The 12,849-nt window shown below is 52.4% G+C and overlaps 5 protein-coding genes across 5 annotated transcripts; 2 read left to right on the top strand and 3 right to left on the bottom strand.

The window, feature by feature from the left end:
• Positions 1–2,138: 2,138 nt before the first annotated feature.
• On the bottom strand, positions 2,139–2,843 carry LMH87_009776 (uncharacterized protein; the record flags this gene model as incomplete). Its single annotated transcript, XM_056196831.1, has 1 exon — positions 2,139–2,843. The coding sequence occupies one exon, from the start codon at positions 2,841–2,843 to the stop codon at positions 2,139–2,141; it is 705 nt and encodes a 234-aa protein (XP_056053939.1).
• Positions 2,844–3,795: 952 nt separating this feature from the next.
• LMH87_009775 (uncharacterized protein) lies at positions 3,796–5,451 on the bottom strand (the record flags this gene model as incomplete). The annotated part of the gene is made up of 2 exons (XM_056196830.1): positions 3,796–5,348; positions 5,394–5,451. The coding sequence occupies 2 exons, from the start codon at positions 5,449–5,451 to the stop codon at positions 3,796–3,798; spliced, it is 1,611 nt and encodes a 536-aa protein (XP_056053938.1).
• Positions 5,452–6,074: 623 nt separating this feature from the next.
• On the bottom strand, positions 6,075–8,290 carry LMH87_009774 (uncharacterized protein; the record flags this gene model as incomplete). The annotated part of the gene is made up of 5 exons (XM_056196829.1): positions 6,075–6,153; positions 6,210–7,165; positions 7,215–7,508; positions 7,563–8,185; positions 8,251–8,290. The coding sequence occupies 5 exons, from the start codon at positions 8,288–8,290 to the stop codon at positions 6,075–6,077; spliced, it is 1,992 nt and encodes a 663-aa protein (XP_056053937.1).
• A 1,520-nt stretch (positions 8,291–9,810) lies between these two features.
• On the top strand, positions 9,811–10,495 carry LMH87_009773 (uncharacterized protein; the record flags this gene model as incomplete). The annotated part of the gene is made up of 4 exons (XM_056196828.1): positions 9,811–9,839; positions 9,922–10,010; positions 10,234–10,339; positions 10,474–10,495. The coding sequence occupies 4 exons, from the start codon at positions 9,811–9,813 to the stop codon at positions 10,493–10,495; spliced, it is 246 nt and encodes an 81-aa protein (XP_056053936.1).
• Positions 10,496–11,176: 681 nt separating this feature from the next.
• Positions 11,177–12,747, top strand: LMH87_009772 (uncharacterized protein; the record flags this gene model as incomplete). The annotated part of the gene is made up of 4 exons (XM_056196826.1): positions 11,177–11,196; positions 11,246–11,341; positions 11,666–12,107; positions 12,154–12,747. 4 exons carry the CDS (start codon positions 11,177–11,179, stop codon positions 12,745–12,747), a joined length of 1,152 nt encoding a protein of 383 aa, XP_056053935.1.
• Between the last annotated feature and the right edge of the window lie 102 nt (positions 12,748–12,849).

The following is a 12,849-nucleotide window of genomic DNA, read 5'->3' as shown; positions in this document are numbered from 1 at the left end:
ATCACCATCTGCGGAGCTCCATTTCGGCCGCCGTTCCTAGAACGAGTGGTGCTGCCGTTGGAGGGAGGGGTACCTTGGCCGATTCTGCTGACTACCGCATGTTCCCATCTGTTTGCACACCCCGGCATATAGGAGAGTAAATATGCAAGATTCGCGTTTTTCTGGCAAGGTTGGGGATAGTCCATGCAACCACACCACCAGCGAGCTAATCGTGATGCGTCTCAACTACCGCGCGACGAGCTGGTTCTCTTTTCTGTCATTCCTCGCAGTCGTCTGATTTCTAAGGGTATGTGTCCTCGGCAGACTAGCTATCTTTGTACAAGAACATGGTGCATGGTCCCCAAAATGAGCGGAAGTGGGCACTCCCAGGAGCGTTTTCTTAAAAAGCTTCAAGCAATCGTGGAGTCGGTGCTAGAGGCGACTGGAATTGAAGTGCTGGGGCTCTGCAAACCCACCGAGTGCGGAAGAACGTTGGTAGTCACAATGTCGCCACAATAACCTTTTGCAGCATTTCAATGCACAAAGTCGTAAGAGGCTTTTCCTCTCCAGGCAAACAAATTTACCCCAAATTCCCGCAGGGAAACCGCAGGGAAGAAAAGCAAAGCCGTTGTGGCGCGACCATGATACTGAAACCTGCATTGGTGGGCACATGTCGCAGCCCATGAGCCAGTAGCATCGCACCATCACTACGTCACGACGAGGCATTCGTCTTGAGTGTGGCAGCCTCAGCTTCTGTGTCAAGCCAATGAGCATCTCCCATGCACCCTCCCCTTGGCACTTTACTGTCAAAGAAAAGAAAAAAGAAGACCTGCAGCTTGCGGAAAGTATCTGCCAACGATCGGGTCCGCGCTCACACACAGTTCACACCTAATAAGATCCAGGTATGCCGTCTCGGCTCGGCACTTGAAGGCAGCCCGGTGCCGTACAATTACCACCCGTCAAGTTCGCGGAAGAAACGGTGGCGGTGGTTGCATCGGATCCTACACTCGTGTACCACCTTGCCCGGTTTCAATCTCTTGCGCAGGACCGTTTTTCAACTACCAATTAACTGCTCAATTGGCGTTTTGCCTTGCACTTTTAGATTAACTTGCACCCAGTCTTCACAATACGAATCTTCTCATCCTGACTCGCGACTCACTTGACAGCTGGCCTGGCTAACCTATATGCAGTAAAAGTATAATCAAGCCAGTTTGTTCGACGGCTGCAGCTCCCCATCCAGCCACCAACTTACTTTAAAGCTGTCGCTGTGAGAACGACCAGAACAAGATTTCAAAGACAGGCAGGCAAGCAGCCGTTCCGATACTGCAGGGACGGGAAGCCCGCAGTAGGCTCCACCATCCCCGGAGGGCTGTTTTACCAGTAAATCATGGAAAACGAGAATAACCTGACTCTTGTGGCCCGGGCACCATTGTCAGCTTGGCAAGCCCGTCTCATTCGCGCTGGGCCGAGATGGCTCTGAGATTGTGGCAAATTGCTTGCAGGGGGAAATGTAGTCGAAGTCTCCTGTGCATGAAAATAAATTGCCTTGCGCCTGCATTTTATTGAAGAGCACCGCCTCCCCATTCCGCTTCACAAGTCAGCTAGTCGCCCCGGGTTAATTAATGCCAATTGAATTAACCTGCAAAACAAAAACCTAAAACCAGGGAACAGGCAAATCCACCAGAGAAGCTTTTTCCTCGAGCATTGTGGCTTGCGCTACTCGCTGGGCTGAACGGCGCCAACACCTAAAAAAAGAGCGCTGGCGTCCCAACAGAGCACACAATAATCAGCGCACACGGCCACTCCGGTCTAGGCCCCGGCGACGTTGTGGGACAAACCAAGATATCCTGGCGGGTGGCGCTGGAGTTTGCGAGAGGGAAAACAATAGAGTCGTTTGCATGATGAACTTGAATCATGTAGAATGGGGGCATGGATGAACCTGAGTCGTTTCTTCGGCTCCGATGGCTCCGCGCCGGTGTAGTCCGGAGGCTTTGCCAGACACATACCGGCGGGTGGTTGTATCATTCAAGTATTCGACAAGATGGCTTATGCGCGACAAGTAAATTATAGTTATCGGGACATGTGGCTTCAACGCCGAGTCTCCATACACAAGACGCATACAACTGAATCATCCGGATGCTGAGATGCATTGCCTCTATTCACAGAGCGTCGCAGATTGAAATGACCTGCTCCAGGGTATCAACCACATAGTCGGGCTCCAACTCTGCACACGCCTTTGCGTCGCCGTAGCCGAACCGGCACCAGCACGACTTGGCGCCAATGTTTCTCGCGAATTGGACGTCCGCCACGGTGTCGCCCACCTCCAGCACCTTGCCGGCGTCCAGGCCCGAGACACCGTACATTTGCGTCACCGCCGGCAGCAGAACCGCAGTGTAGCTTGACGGGTCTGGCTTCCGCGTCGCCCCGGGCGTGCTGTCGCCCACGATGAGCTCTCGCGGCACGTAGTCGGCGAGCCCGCTCCTCGCCAGCGCCGTCACGACCGCGGCCACGCCCTTGTTGCTGACAATGGCCATCGGGACCTTTCGCTGCGCGAGGTGCTGCAGCAGCTCCTTGGCGCCTGGGAACGGCCGGATCAGCGGCTGACCGTCCGACGCATAGACCTCGCGGTATTTTGCCGTCCACTCGGCTTCAGTGTCCTTGTCAAAGGCGACGCCGACCGAGGCCGTCAGCGCCCGAAACGTATCCGACAAGCCTGTCCCGGAAGAGATGTATCGCTGCACTTCCGACTCTGGTGGCGATTGAGTCGGGGAGAGGGCATCGAATGTGAGCTTGATGCTGTGCGAGATGGACTGGTGCGTGTCGAACAGCGTGCCGTCAAAGTCGAATATAACGAGTGACGCCATCGTTTCTAGCTTTATGTATTTGCCGGCTTGTAAGACTGGCGAGCTGAGAGAGCTTTACTGCCTATATTATCGCCCCGTAGTCTGATGTAGAAGCGTCCTTGACGTTGATAGAGGAAAAGAACGAACAGAAACGCTCCGTCAGAATTCCCCGCATTAGTTCTATGATCAACGTTCTGTCCAATCTCTGTCCGAGATACTTATACACCAGGGTTCCATTCATCCAATTCTCCTTTCCCCTATTTGCTCTCATGTCTGTACCCTATGCGATAGCTTCCGTGCTACCGGAATAATAATTTTGACTAAGCCCAAGGTTTACTCTTGGGTAGCACCGGAACGACGAGTTCGGATCCGAACGGCTGCACGACCCGCAGTGGCTGTCAAAATCTTCCTGTCCACACGCACTGCGCTAGCGACCTGCAAGCCATCCTGGCACGGCCTGGCAATCTTGCCTAGCAACCTTGGCTTTGCGACCAGCGAAAAGGTTTTCAACTCGTCTGCCGTCCTTAATTGCCCAGATTTTCGGCCCACCGGGCTGAAGCCGAGTTCCATAGTTGCACCGTTTGCGTTGTTTCTCTTTTCTTCTTTTCATTTTGGCGTCTTGTGAATCTTCCACCAACCAGCGGTTGTCCTTCCCGGGATATCTCCCTGTAAAAACCTCATCCGCACCCCCCCTTGCTCGGCTACCTGCGGATATTGAAAACACACTGCTCGTCGGCTATGCGTTGATGTGCTTGCCGACAGCCTCGTTCTCGGGACATTTCCAGGCGATTGTGTCTGATTAGAGCGCGCGCCATAAACTGAAACTGAACGTACGACACAGCCTGGACGGTAGACGGTAGTAGCTCAAGTACATGTCGAGTTATATTCAATAATAACACATAGGGATATCAATGTTGAGAAGCAAACAATACAGTACAAAATACAACTCCATGCTCTGCCACGCCGCCAGAGCTTAGAATCCGAGAAGATCCAGCTCTCCTGTAAACCCTCCATTCACCAAGACTGCCGACATTTGCAGTCGTAACGCAGGCATTTCAGCAGCTTTATAAGCCGCAAATGGATCAACACCAACAGCAACGCAAATCGCGTTGCATATCGTGTGAACACCGCAGTCGTATCCATTCGTCTGCGCCGGGTGATCATACTTGATTGTTGACCACTCCGCAGGAACAAACTTCTCATCCAACGCGTCCTTCATCCACATTAGAGCGAGATCTGTGACCGATTTTGTCCCACGTGGGTTCAATGAATCAACATGGGCCACCGTCTTTTTCGACGGGTTGATGACCATCAGCGTCCAATGCGAATGTTCGCAAATTGGCAGCAAAATCGTGTTGACCTTGAGTAGATTCTCTTTCGTGACCCCCTTTCGCTTCAGCGTCCTCTGCGTGTTTTTGCAAGCCGTCTTTATTTGTTTATAGTAGAAAGATGTCATGACGAGACATTTTCGGGTCTGTGACTTGGGGTCGTCAACACCGCCAATATGATTGACTGCCTGGTCCAGCCAGGACAAAACTCCATTAACAATCTCGTCATTAAGCCATTCTGTCTTGGGTATGACTCTGCAGAAGTCATGGCGATGCAATGGTGTTGAATCAGCTGCCTTTGCTAGGACAGCATCAGGCTTCGCATATATGGTGCTAACAGTTCGTTTGCTCATCTGCTCGGATAACGAGAGCAGCAGCGGTCGACAAGGATCACGTACGTCGTATTGTTGCAGATTTATGATATATTCGCGAGTAATCTCCTCATCAGAGACTCGCGTCTTGCGTTGCGCTTGGATGGTATCTCCCACCACGGTGTTGAGCTCGAGCGACCATGGCTGCTTCTCATCAAAGATGGCCTCTATACGATCATCGTAGTTGGCAGGGTCATCTTCACGCGTTTTGAAATAGCTGGGTTTGTAGTGGGATGTCAGGGGATCGGAAAACACTTCGTCGGCTGCCGACGAAGCTGTTGGCTGCGACTCAAGCGTGAGTTTATCGATGATGCTGGGCAAGTCATCCATGACCGGAGGTTTCGCTTCAGGCCCCTCTGGCTTCTCCAGAATTTTTGTAAATCTCACAGGCTTGGGCAGGCGTGACGGCCCAGCTCGTTTCGACGCTTGCCGTGACGCCGCCCGCCGCTTCCCCTTGAGTATGTCTCTGGTTGAGGGTCTCTTACGCGTTGCATCGAAAGCATTGTCAAGACTCGGTCCAAATGCATATTGAGAAGAAGATGAGCGGAATCTGTCAAGAAACCTGCGCGCTTTGCTGTGTGGCTGGCGCACGTCGCGCTTCCTTGGTGAAGGTGGTGGCGAAGGTAGAGAGCCGCGGCCTAGGCTCGCATTGCCTGCGTGCGACTCGCTGGCCACGCCTGATTTCAAGCCCGAGACTTCATCAACAAACCCCGCCGTGACTCCCTCGTGGCCATCTCCGTTGCTCTTGGCTGATGTGGTACTGAGTTTGAGACGCTTTGCGCTGGGATCCTTTTCCCGGGGTTGCGCGGCAGTGTGATCGTGACGAACTGAAAATGAGAACGCTGCTAAAATGACGGAACGTATAAACTTACAGAATTTCTGCACGGCACCCCCCACAGAGAAGAATGCCGACTGAATGGTTTCTATCATACCGAAGACAAATTTGAAAGCGAGGGGAGGTTAATATGTCATAGCTCTACTACCTTGTTAAATGGAGCTTGCGAAAATGTATCTCAGTGAGACCTACCTCCACGCGACTATCTTCGCATCATTTTGGCCATTTGATCGGGTGTCGGAAAGAGGCTGATGGCGATGTGAAGTGAAGGTGTGTTGACGCTGGGTCCCAGCGTTGCTACAGTGGAGGGATGCGCCGGCTGAATATCGGCAGCACTGACCTAGTGATTGTCGCTGGCGCGCCGGCACGCTGCCTCACTCGGTCACTTCAGAGCATTCGGAATATTGACAGGGCGTAAAGTCACGACAGGAGTTAGCGTAAGATTGTGAACCGTGGCATACATTACGCCAGATCTCCCGCACTAAGTACCTCTTTGGGTGCCCGCGCAAACTGGTACTGGGGTCATTCCGTTAACCACTATCAGGCTCACTGAGGTAGCTGCACGCAAGGCTATTTGTGCAGGCGCGCTTTTGACCCTGAAATTCGATATTCACTAATTATCAAGCAAATGCAATGTACAATTATCTCAACGTTATGCCTAAGCATGTGTGAGAGCTGCCTAGGTGGTCTCTGCCGCTCGCTGCGAATGATAAACAACTCAAATGGAAATCCCGGGGCTCTCTACAAGTCCCCAATCTTTGGCGTCGATGCATCGTGATGCTTTGGTGCCATCCGCGCTAGGACAGACCGTCAGCCTCCGTTCTTCATTGCGCTGGAATTCTGTGAGACTTACAGATGCGATGTGAGGCCGCCCATCTTCTTCGTGCAAAAAGCAGAAAAGTACTCGTTTAGCGCTTCTACCGTGCTGCTGCCCTCAACGAGGCGGATGACCATGGCGACGTAGCCATCGGGTCGGACAAGAACGACTCCTCCTTCCTCGGAGTCGAGCCCCATGCGAGCATGCGCAGTGGCATCAGAGTTGGGAAAATGACGATCCCATCGATCATCTGCGTAGATGTGATCTCGGTATCGTGCTAGCAGGGGCGGAACCTGGTCTTCGATCTCGATCTGGTGGCGCTTTGCGGCGAAGATGGTGCAGATGGTGAAGAATTTGCTGTGTGGGTTATGTCTTTCATGGTACGATACTTGATCAATATCGTCTCGGAGGTAGCTGGCGTAGAAGGAGCGCTTATCCTGCAGGTAGTGGGCGAAATCAGCAACTGCGGTAGCAGTTTTGCTAGGATTGCCGGCAAAGAGAAATAGTCTGAATGATCCATTCCACGGCACTTGCTGCTCAAGATGAACAACATTCGCGTCAGAAACTCTTGTCACATCTGAATTCTTGAAAATGCGACCAGTCGTGAGTGTTGTCCCGGCAGGATGAATTAATGGCGACTGAGCAGCATGTTTCGAGGACCAGTTGATCTCATTAGGTCCATATGAGACCCCGTATCCGCTTGTGAACTCGCAAGACTCTTTGAACGTCTTGATAAACTCACTATCGGTCATTTCGTCGGAAGGATGTGATTTTGACGCCGCATCGACGTCGCCTTGCTCAGGAGGGCGCTGTGAGAAAAGCTTGGCATAGCGGTTGTCAAAGTCCAGTAGAGCTTGAGCGACGCTGCGCCGTTCCACCTCATATGTCTTGAGAATATCACGCGCGGCGAAGCCAGCCTCTACGGCATGTATCTTCCATGCCAAGTTTTGCGCATCCAGAAAAGCCGTGTTCATTCCCTGTCCAGCTTTGGGCTACTTGGAAGTTAGCACTGTGGCTCAAATGAGCAGGTAAGGCACTTACACTATGAGTATGACAGGCATCGCCACCGATAAAGACGCGCTGGTCCAGGGAATATCGATCCGATAGTCCCTGCCCGATGGGGTATACTGAGTACCACTCGACGCGTTCCCATTGAATAGAATAAGGCTGGAAAATCTTTTTGGCGGATTCCTTGACCTGCTCTGCAGTGGCTGTCTTGCGAGGGTTCCAATCCGAATCTGTCGATGATGCGATTTGGATATATAAACGAACCATGTTGTCTTCACGGGGAATAACCATGATAGATCCATGGTGGCTATGAATGGTGCATTTCATCTGAAACCTTGTCAACACAGCGGGCCAGAGCCATCAAGTAAGGGGAGGGCTCACCTTGATATCGGGAAAATTGGTCTGCACAACGCCATCCATGACACCCCAGACATGAGAAATAGGGTCTTTGTGGCGAAGTTCAATATTCAATTGCTGGCGGATAAACGACCTTGATCCTTCGCCGCCAAATAGATATTTCGCGTGTATTTGCTCCTTGGCGGTGCCATCTACATGCTCAAGCTGCACTGTGACGGGGTATTCTGAGCTTTGCGACTCCTCTGACTGAAAGCCGGTAATAGTCCATGGTCGTTGAACTTCGACACCGTTCTTCTCGAGATCAGACAGGAAAACGCGTTCGATGTGGCCTTGATGCAGGAGAGTGGTGAATGGGTAGCGCGCATCAATGAAATCTGGACACGATGCCCATGTACCTGTTCTCTGAATTCCGGATGCTGAATCAGAAGGGTCCCAGAATGCAACCTCGAAAACGCGCGCAGGATTGTGCGCCATGATGGCAGACTTGAGGCCCATGTTGCGGAGCAGATCGAGAGACCGGGGCTGGATGCCATCTGCGCGGCCTGTGGCTGTCGGCTCAGGGCGGTTATCGATGTGCTTTATTTTATAACCCCAGCGGGCTAGACATGTTGAAAGCATTAAGCCGACAGGGCCAGCTCCGACAATGACTGGAAAGAAAACACATCAGTGGCTGTGATACTTGGCAGTGACAGCCGGGTATCAACGTGCGTACCAATGTCATAGTGGGAAGCCATTTGTTGTGGCATCGCCATGTATGTTGATGAAGAAGCGCGCGCTGTGAAAATACAACGTAGAATGGATCGAGCGATGATTCCGTTAGGAGGAGTGTACGATTTTTGCCAAAACTAAAAAAAGGGTGTTAAGGTTGCACAGCCAAGCCTAGCATCGGACGAAGAACGATGCCTCGTCGTGTGTTACCCAGGCTGGCGCTGCAAGATATTTAACCATTTTCGCATGACACGGCTGGTACCCAAGGCAGTTAGGGTCTTGCATTGGTTAAAGAGAGGGGGCGCAAGCCGCATCGCATTCGTGAGGAAGCTTATTGGGCGACGAGCATGCCGGAAATGCGAGACGGAGTGTGGGAGTGGCTCGCTGGCGGCTTGAGCTGGTGGAGGAGACGACAGACAGGTGGGCCGTGGGCGGCAAGCTAACAATGCCCGGCAGCAGATTCGGGAAGTGAACAGACAGGTCCCCAGTTTAATATAATGCAGTTGATCGTTTCTATTACGGATAGACTCATTTACATTTCCAAAGTACCTGGACACCGGCGAAAGCAGCGCCCCTAGCGGTCGTCGTCTGCCGCCTGTGCTCAGTCAGCACCCTGCTGTGGCACGACGTTACGGCGCAAAGCCCGTGTTTTAGCCCTAGAAGTGACCTAAATTACAAGCTGCCTTGGTCACAGCTGCCACGAGAGAAGTCTCCAGTCAGTGCCCAATCATCAGCCGGCATTAGTTGAAGGGGCCGAGCCTTCATAGACTCTTTTAGCTGGGGGCTCTGACTGAGATTCTGCATATTCCTGCGCGGGGTGTCACAGAGCCAGACTGCATCCATGATAGATAGTGCGGTATAATTTATTATTTGTTAGGCACTGGAACTGGGCCCTCGCTCAACCCAGCTGGTGCGGGGGAGATGCGCCTCAGACAAACAGCAACGGGTAGCAAAATCGGTAGTCTCTATTCAGGTAGCACGATCCGTCACCCCATTTTCTGCAGGGCCCCATGACGCACTGCATCCGCCGCACGCCCGATCCGCGTTCGCTGAACCCCTAAAACTCACTCGACGGGAAATTTGCGAGCTGCTGGAACTCTAGCGCCCGGTGTGATTTTTGCTCTCTTGCCGCGAGAAAGAGCCGGTGTTTCTTTCCGTCCAGCATTACCGCTCAGCCATACCCGGCCTCGTGTGAAATACCGGACAGGAAAGGCCGCAGAGCCTCGCGAATCCCGACGCTCTAGCCGGCCGCGCTCGCCCAATGGATCCGGCCCTATTCCGCATTCCGAGCCCTCCCATGGAGCATACATTGCTGCAACTGTTATCAAGCTATCAGGCGTGCGACCCTCCTCTGAATCTCTTCACAGCCGGCGCCATCTACCGACTTGCCGGGTGGTTCTCTCTGTAACGACGCTCAACAATCTCAAATCATTTGGTCAATGCTTTGGTATCCGGTGGTCCTGCTGTCTCTGCTCCGTGGCCGGAACACCGGGGTGTGCTGCCAAGAACTGCCGCCCAGCCTGCCAAAATTGAAAGGATTCTCGGCAGGCCTGTGACAATTTTCATGGCCTACGTCTTCGCACTTGCAACTGGGTACGTTCTCCCCCGGATCAGCAGTGATCTTGGCATAATCACACACGTTATTGCATGCGATGAATCTGAACGCAGAGTGAAGGGGCACTGCCTCCACCACAGGGCGCCAGAGCGGCACCGCGATAAAGCGGTTCAGACAATGGCATGGCGTCTTCCCAAACCGGATTTGGTGTTGGCACATCTCAAGAACCGCACAAATAGTCTTCTAGATGAATCGAAAATTGTGAAAAATAGACTGTTGACGCTCAGTATTCTGGTAATTGCCTCCGTGTAAGTAGGTTTACGCTCCACCAGGCGGGCCTTTCGGGAACCACATCGGTAGTTGAAACCTCACTGATATCGGAGCCTACCGGGCTGAGATCGTATACCATCAGTTGACCAGAAGCATGGCTAGTAATCCGCCTTGAAGCCGTGTCAGCCGCCGAATCTAAACGCTCGACTTGCATGATACTCACGGGTACGAGCTCGCCGTTACACCGCTTCGCTCTGCCAAACGGAGCGTGAGTGCACCCGCTTTGGCTTCCAACAGGCGGAGTATCGATGTGTACGCAAAGGATTGTTTGTTACCATAGGGCCACAGTTTGATGTTCTTTGTCTGAGATCCGAGTTGGCGTGCGCTAAGGCCTACGTTTAGGGTGACGACAGTGAGGACCTAACGTTTCGTGTCAAACTGGATCAGATGATAGCAGGAAGCTTGGTTGCAAATAGGACGCATAGTTGGACGAGCCAGTCAATTACGAAATGGTTGTAACGGATATCAGTCAGTAGCCACCATCGTACGCTACCACTCAAGACGAAGCACTAGGGTGTACATGCCCAAGATCAATAAGCATACATGGTAAAGCCAACTATTATATCCTGAATTCATGAAATATAATCCAAAGCTGCTTGGAAGGAATGTGGCCTTTTTTCCCGATTCATCGTGCGCAGTGCGCATCGCCGTTTGGCGCCCTCCTGCCAGCTGGCAAGCATCCTGGCACCGCCACCGTTTGCTAAGGTACTTGTTGTGGCCGTCACTCGCTCTTTTGCTGGGCCTCTTTTCAAACTTTCTATACGGACGTAGTGCCCAAAAAAATTGTGAATTCTTTTTTGTTAGAGACAAAAAAATACAAAAACAAAGCCTCAACAACCACGGCCTCCTCAGCACTTCAATGTCGTCCACATCACCAGATACATCAACCGCCAAACGAAGCTCTGGCCCAGGTTCCCCCGTTGTGCACTCTGTGAGATCATTTTCACTGCGCAATTCTCCCTCTGCAAGATCAAAATCGCTCTCCCCGAAAAAACGCAACGCAAATCAGCCTCTGCACATACGAATGAATCTGACGGAGACACAAATGGACAAGATTACCGACGCGTAAGATGAACCCCTCTGCCCTTTTGAGTTTCAACCTGACTGTCAGTAGATTCACGCAGAAACTCAACCCGGATCGATTGAGCCCGACAAAATCGCGCATGATTGACGAGGGCAATAATCATTCATCCCAAGGTCAACCTTCACGGTTCGAGTCCTCCAATTTACAACCAAAGCCTTACGAAACCATAAGTGTTGTTTCTCCAACCTTTTCAGAGCTCATGCCTCGTGCAACCGATGATTCTCTCGCCAAAAGACGACAGAAAGCGGCACTAGCTCAAATTGACGTGTCTGCCCAGCACCGAAGCGCCAAAAAACCACAGAGACCGCAGATGGAGCATGTTGACGCGGCCGTCTCTCCGCTAAGTGCAAGAATTTCCAGCAAAAGTGATGCGAATAACAAGGCTCCATCATCTTCCTATTCGTCTCATGGTTTGGAACTACAACCCCCCAGACCACTGAACATACCAAGCAACCGCAGAAGCCAGCCGCGGCACCACAGCGACGATGGCGTGGTTGACATCTACAATGACTGGACGCAGATCTATAGGTCTGGTGTCTCACCACATTCACCCGAGCCAGTCAGATCTCGTGACAGCGGTACTTCTCATCCACGAAGATCCAAGAGCCTGGCCGAGGGCATGAGAAGACAAACGAGCCCCGCGAAAACGTCGCGAAACACCGAACCGGAGCGGCAGGCATATTCTCCTCCTGATGTGGTCTCTGAAAGCCCCACGTTTTCACCTTTGCCTCTGTATTTCCGGGGACAAGACTTTCCCACTTTCAAGCAAGGCGGCAAGACGCTGATTGGTAACAATGGATGGCTTGAGAATACCGGACAGGACGGGGAAAGCAAGACGCCTCAAAAGAGAGCCGGCATCTTTGACAGCATCAAGAAGATTGCAAGAGACATGGTACGTCGCAGCATGCCGCAACCTTGACCCAAAGCTAATCTCTCAGACTGAAATTCACTATCCACATCGTCGACTCCCGCATGCAAAGGCGTCTGGTGCGCAACTCCTCATATCGCTTGACGCGAGAGAGCAGAGCCTGCTGTACTGCGAACTCGAATACCACCTCACCTGTGCTCTCAACAACTACATTTCCCGTGAGCTCGAAAAGGGTCGCCTCGTGCCGATCAACTTCAAAAAGATTACCGACGCCTGGTACCAGCAGGGCCGACCCCGTGTGGTCGGCTTCCGCTTCGACCTCGAGACGCAGGTCGATCTCGTGGCGCTACACGTCAATGAATTTACCTTTTGCGGCCGCCGCCAATGCAACCCAGTCGAGATCAGCAGCCTCCTGCACAGCATGAAGGTCAACGCGCGCGCGATGCGCATCCGCACCTTTTGCCAACCCGACTCGGTCATCGCCAAGCAGCTCGCGGACAGCCAGTCCTTGTTTGACATGATTGGGGCGGTAGACGACGCGAACAGAGCCCTGTCCGAGATTGTGCGCTTTTTCAAGGTGATTGTTGAGCGGGAGCACAAGGTTCTGCAACAGCGGCAAAAGGAGCAAAAGCACACCACAAGGTTGACATCGCTTGACGATTAGGAGACTAGAACGGGCACTGCTTACGAACGGCCTGCTACTACGGTAGCATCTGCATGAGGAATTGGACATCGAGAAATGGGACACTCAGTGGAAATGTAGATC

The sequence above is a fragment of the Akanthomyces muscarius genome, chromosome 5 (genome assembly GCF_028009165.1).
Source record: "Akanthomyces muscarius strain Ve6 chromosome 5, whole genome shotgun sequence".
NCBI lineage: Eukaryota > Fungi > Ascomycota > Sordariomycetes > Hypocreales > Cordycipitaceae > Akanthomyces > Akanthomyces muscarius.
Note: the sequence above shows the minus strand (reverse complement) of the source record. Positions and strands in the feature narration are given on the sequence as shown.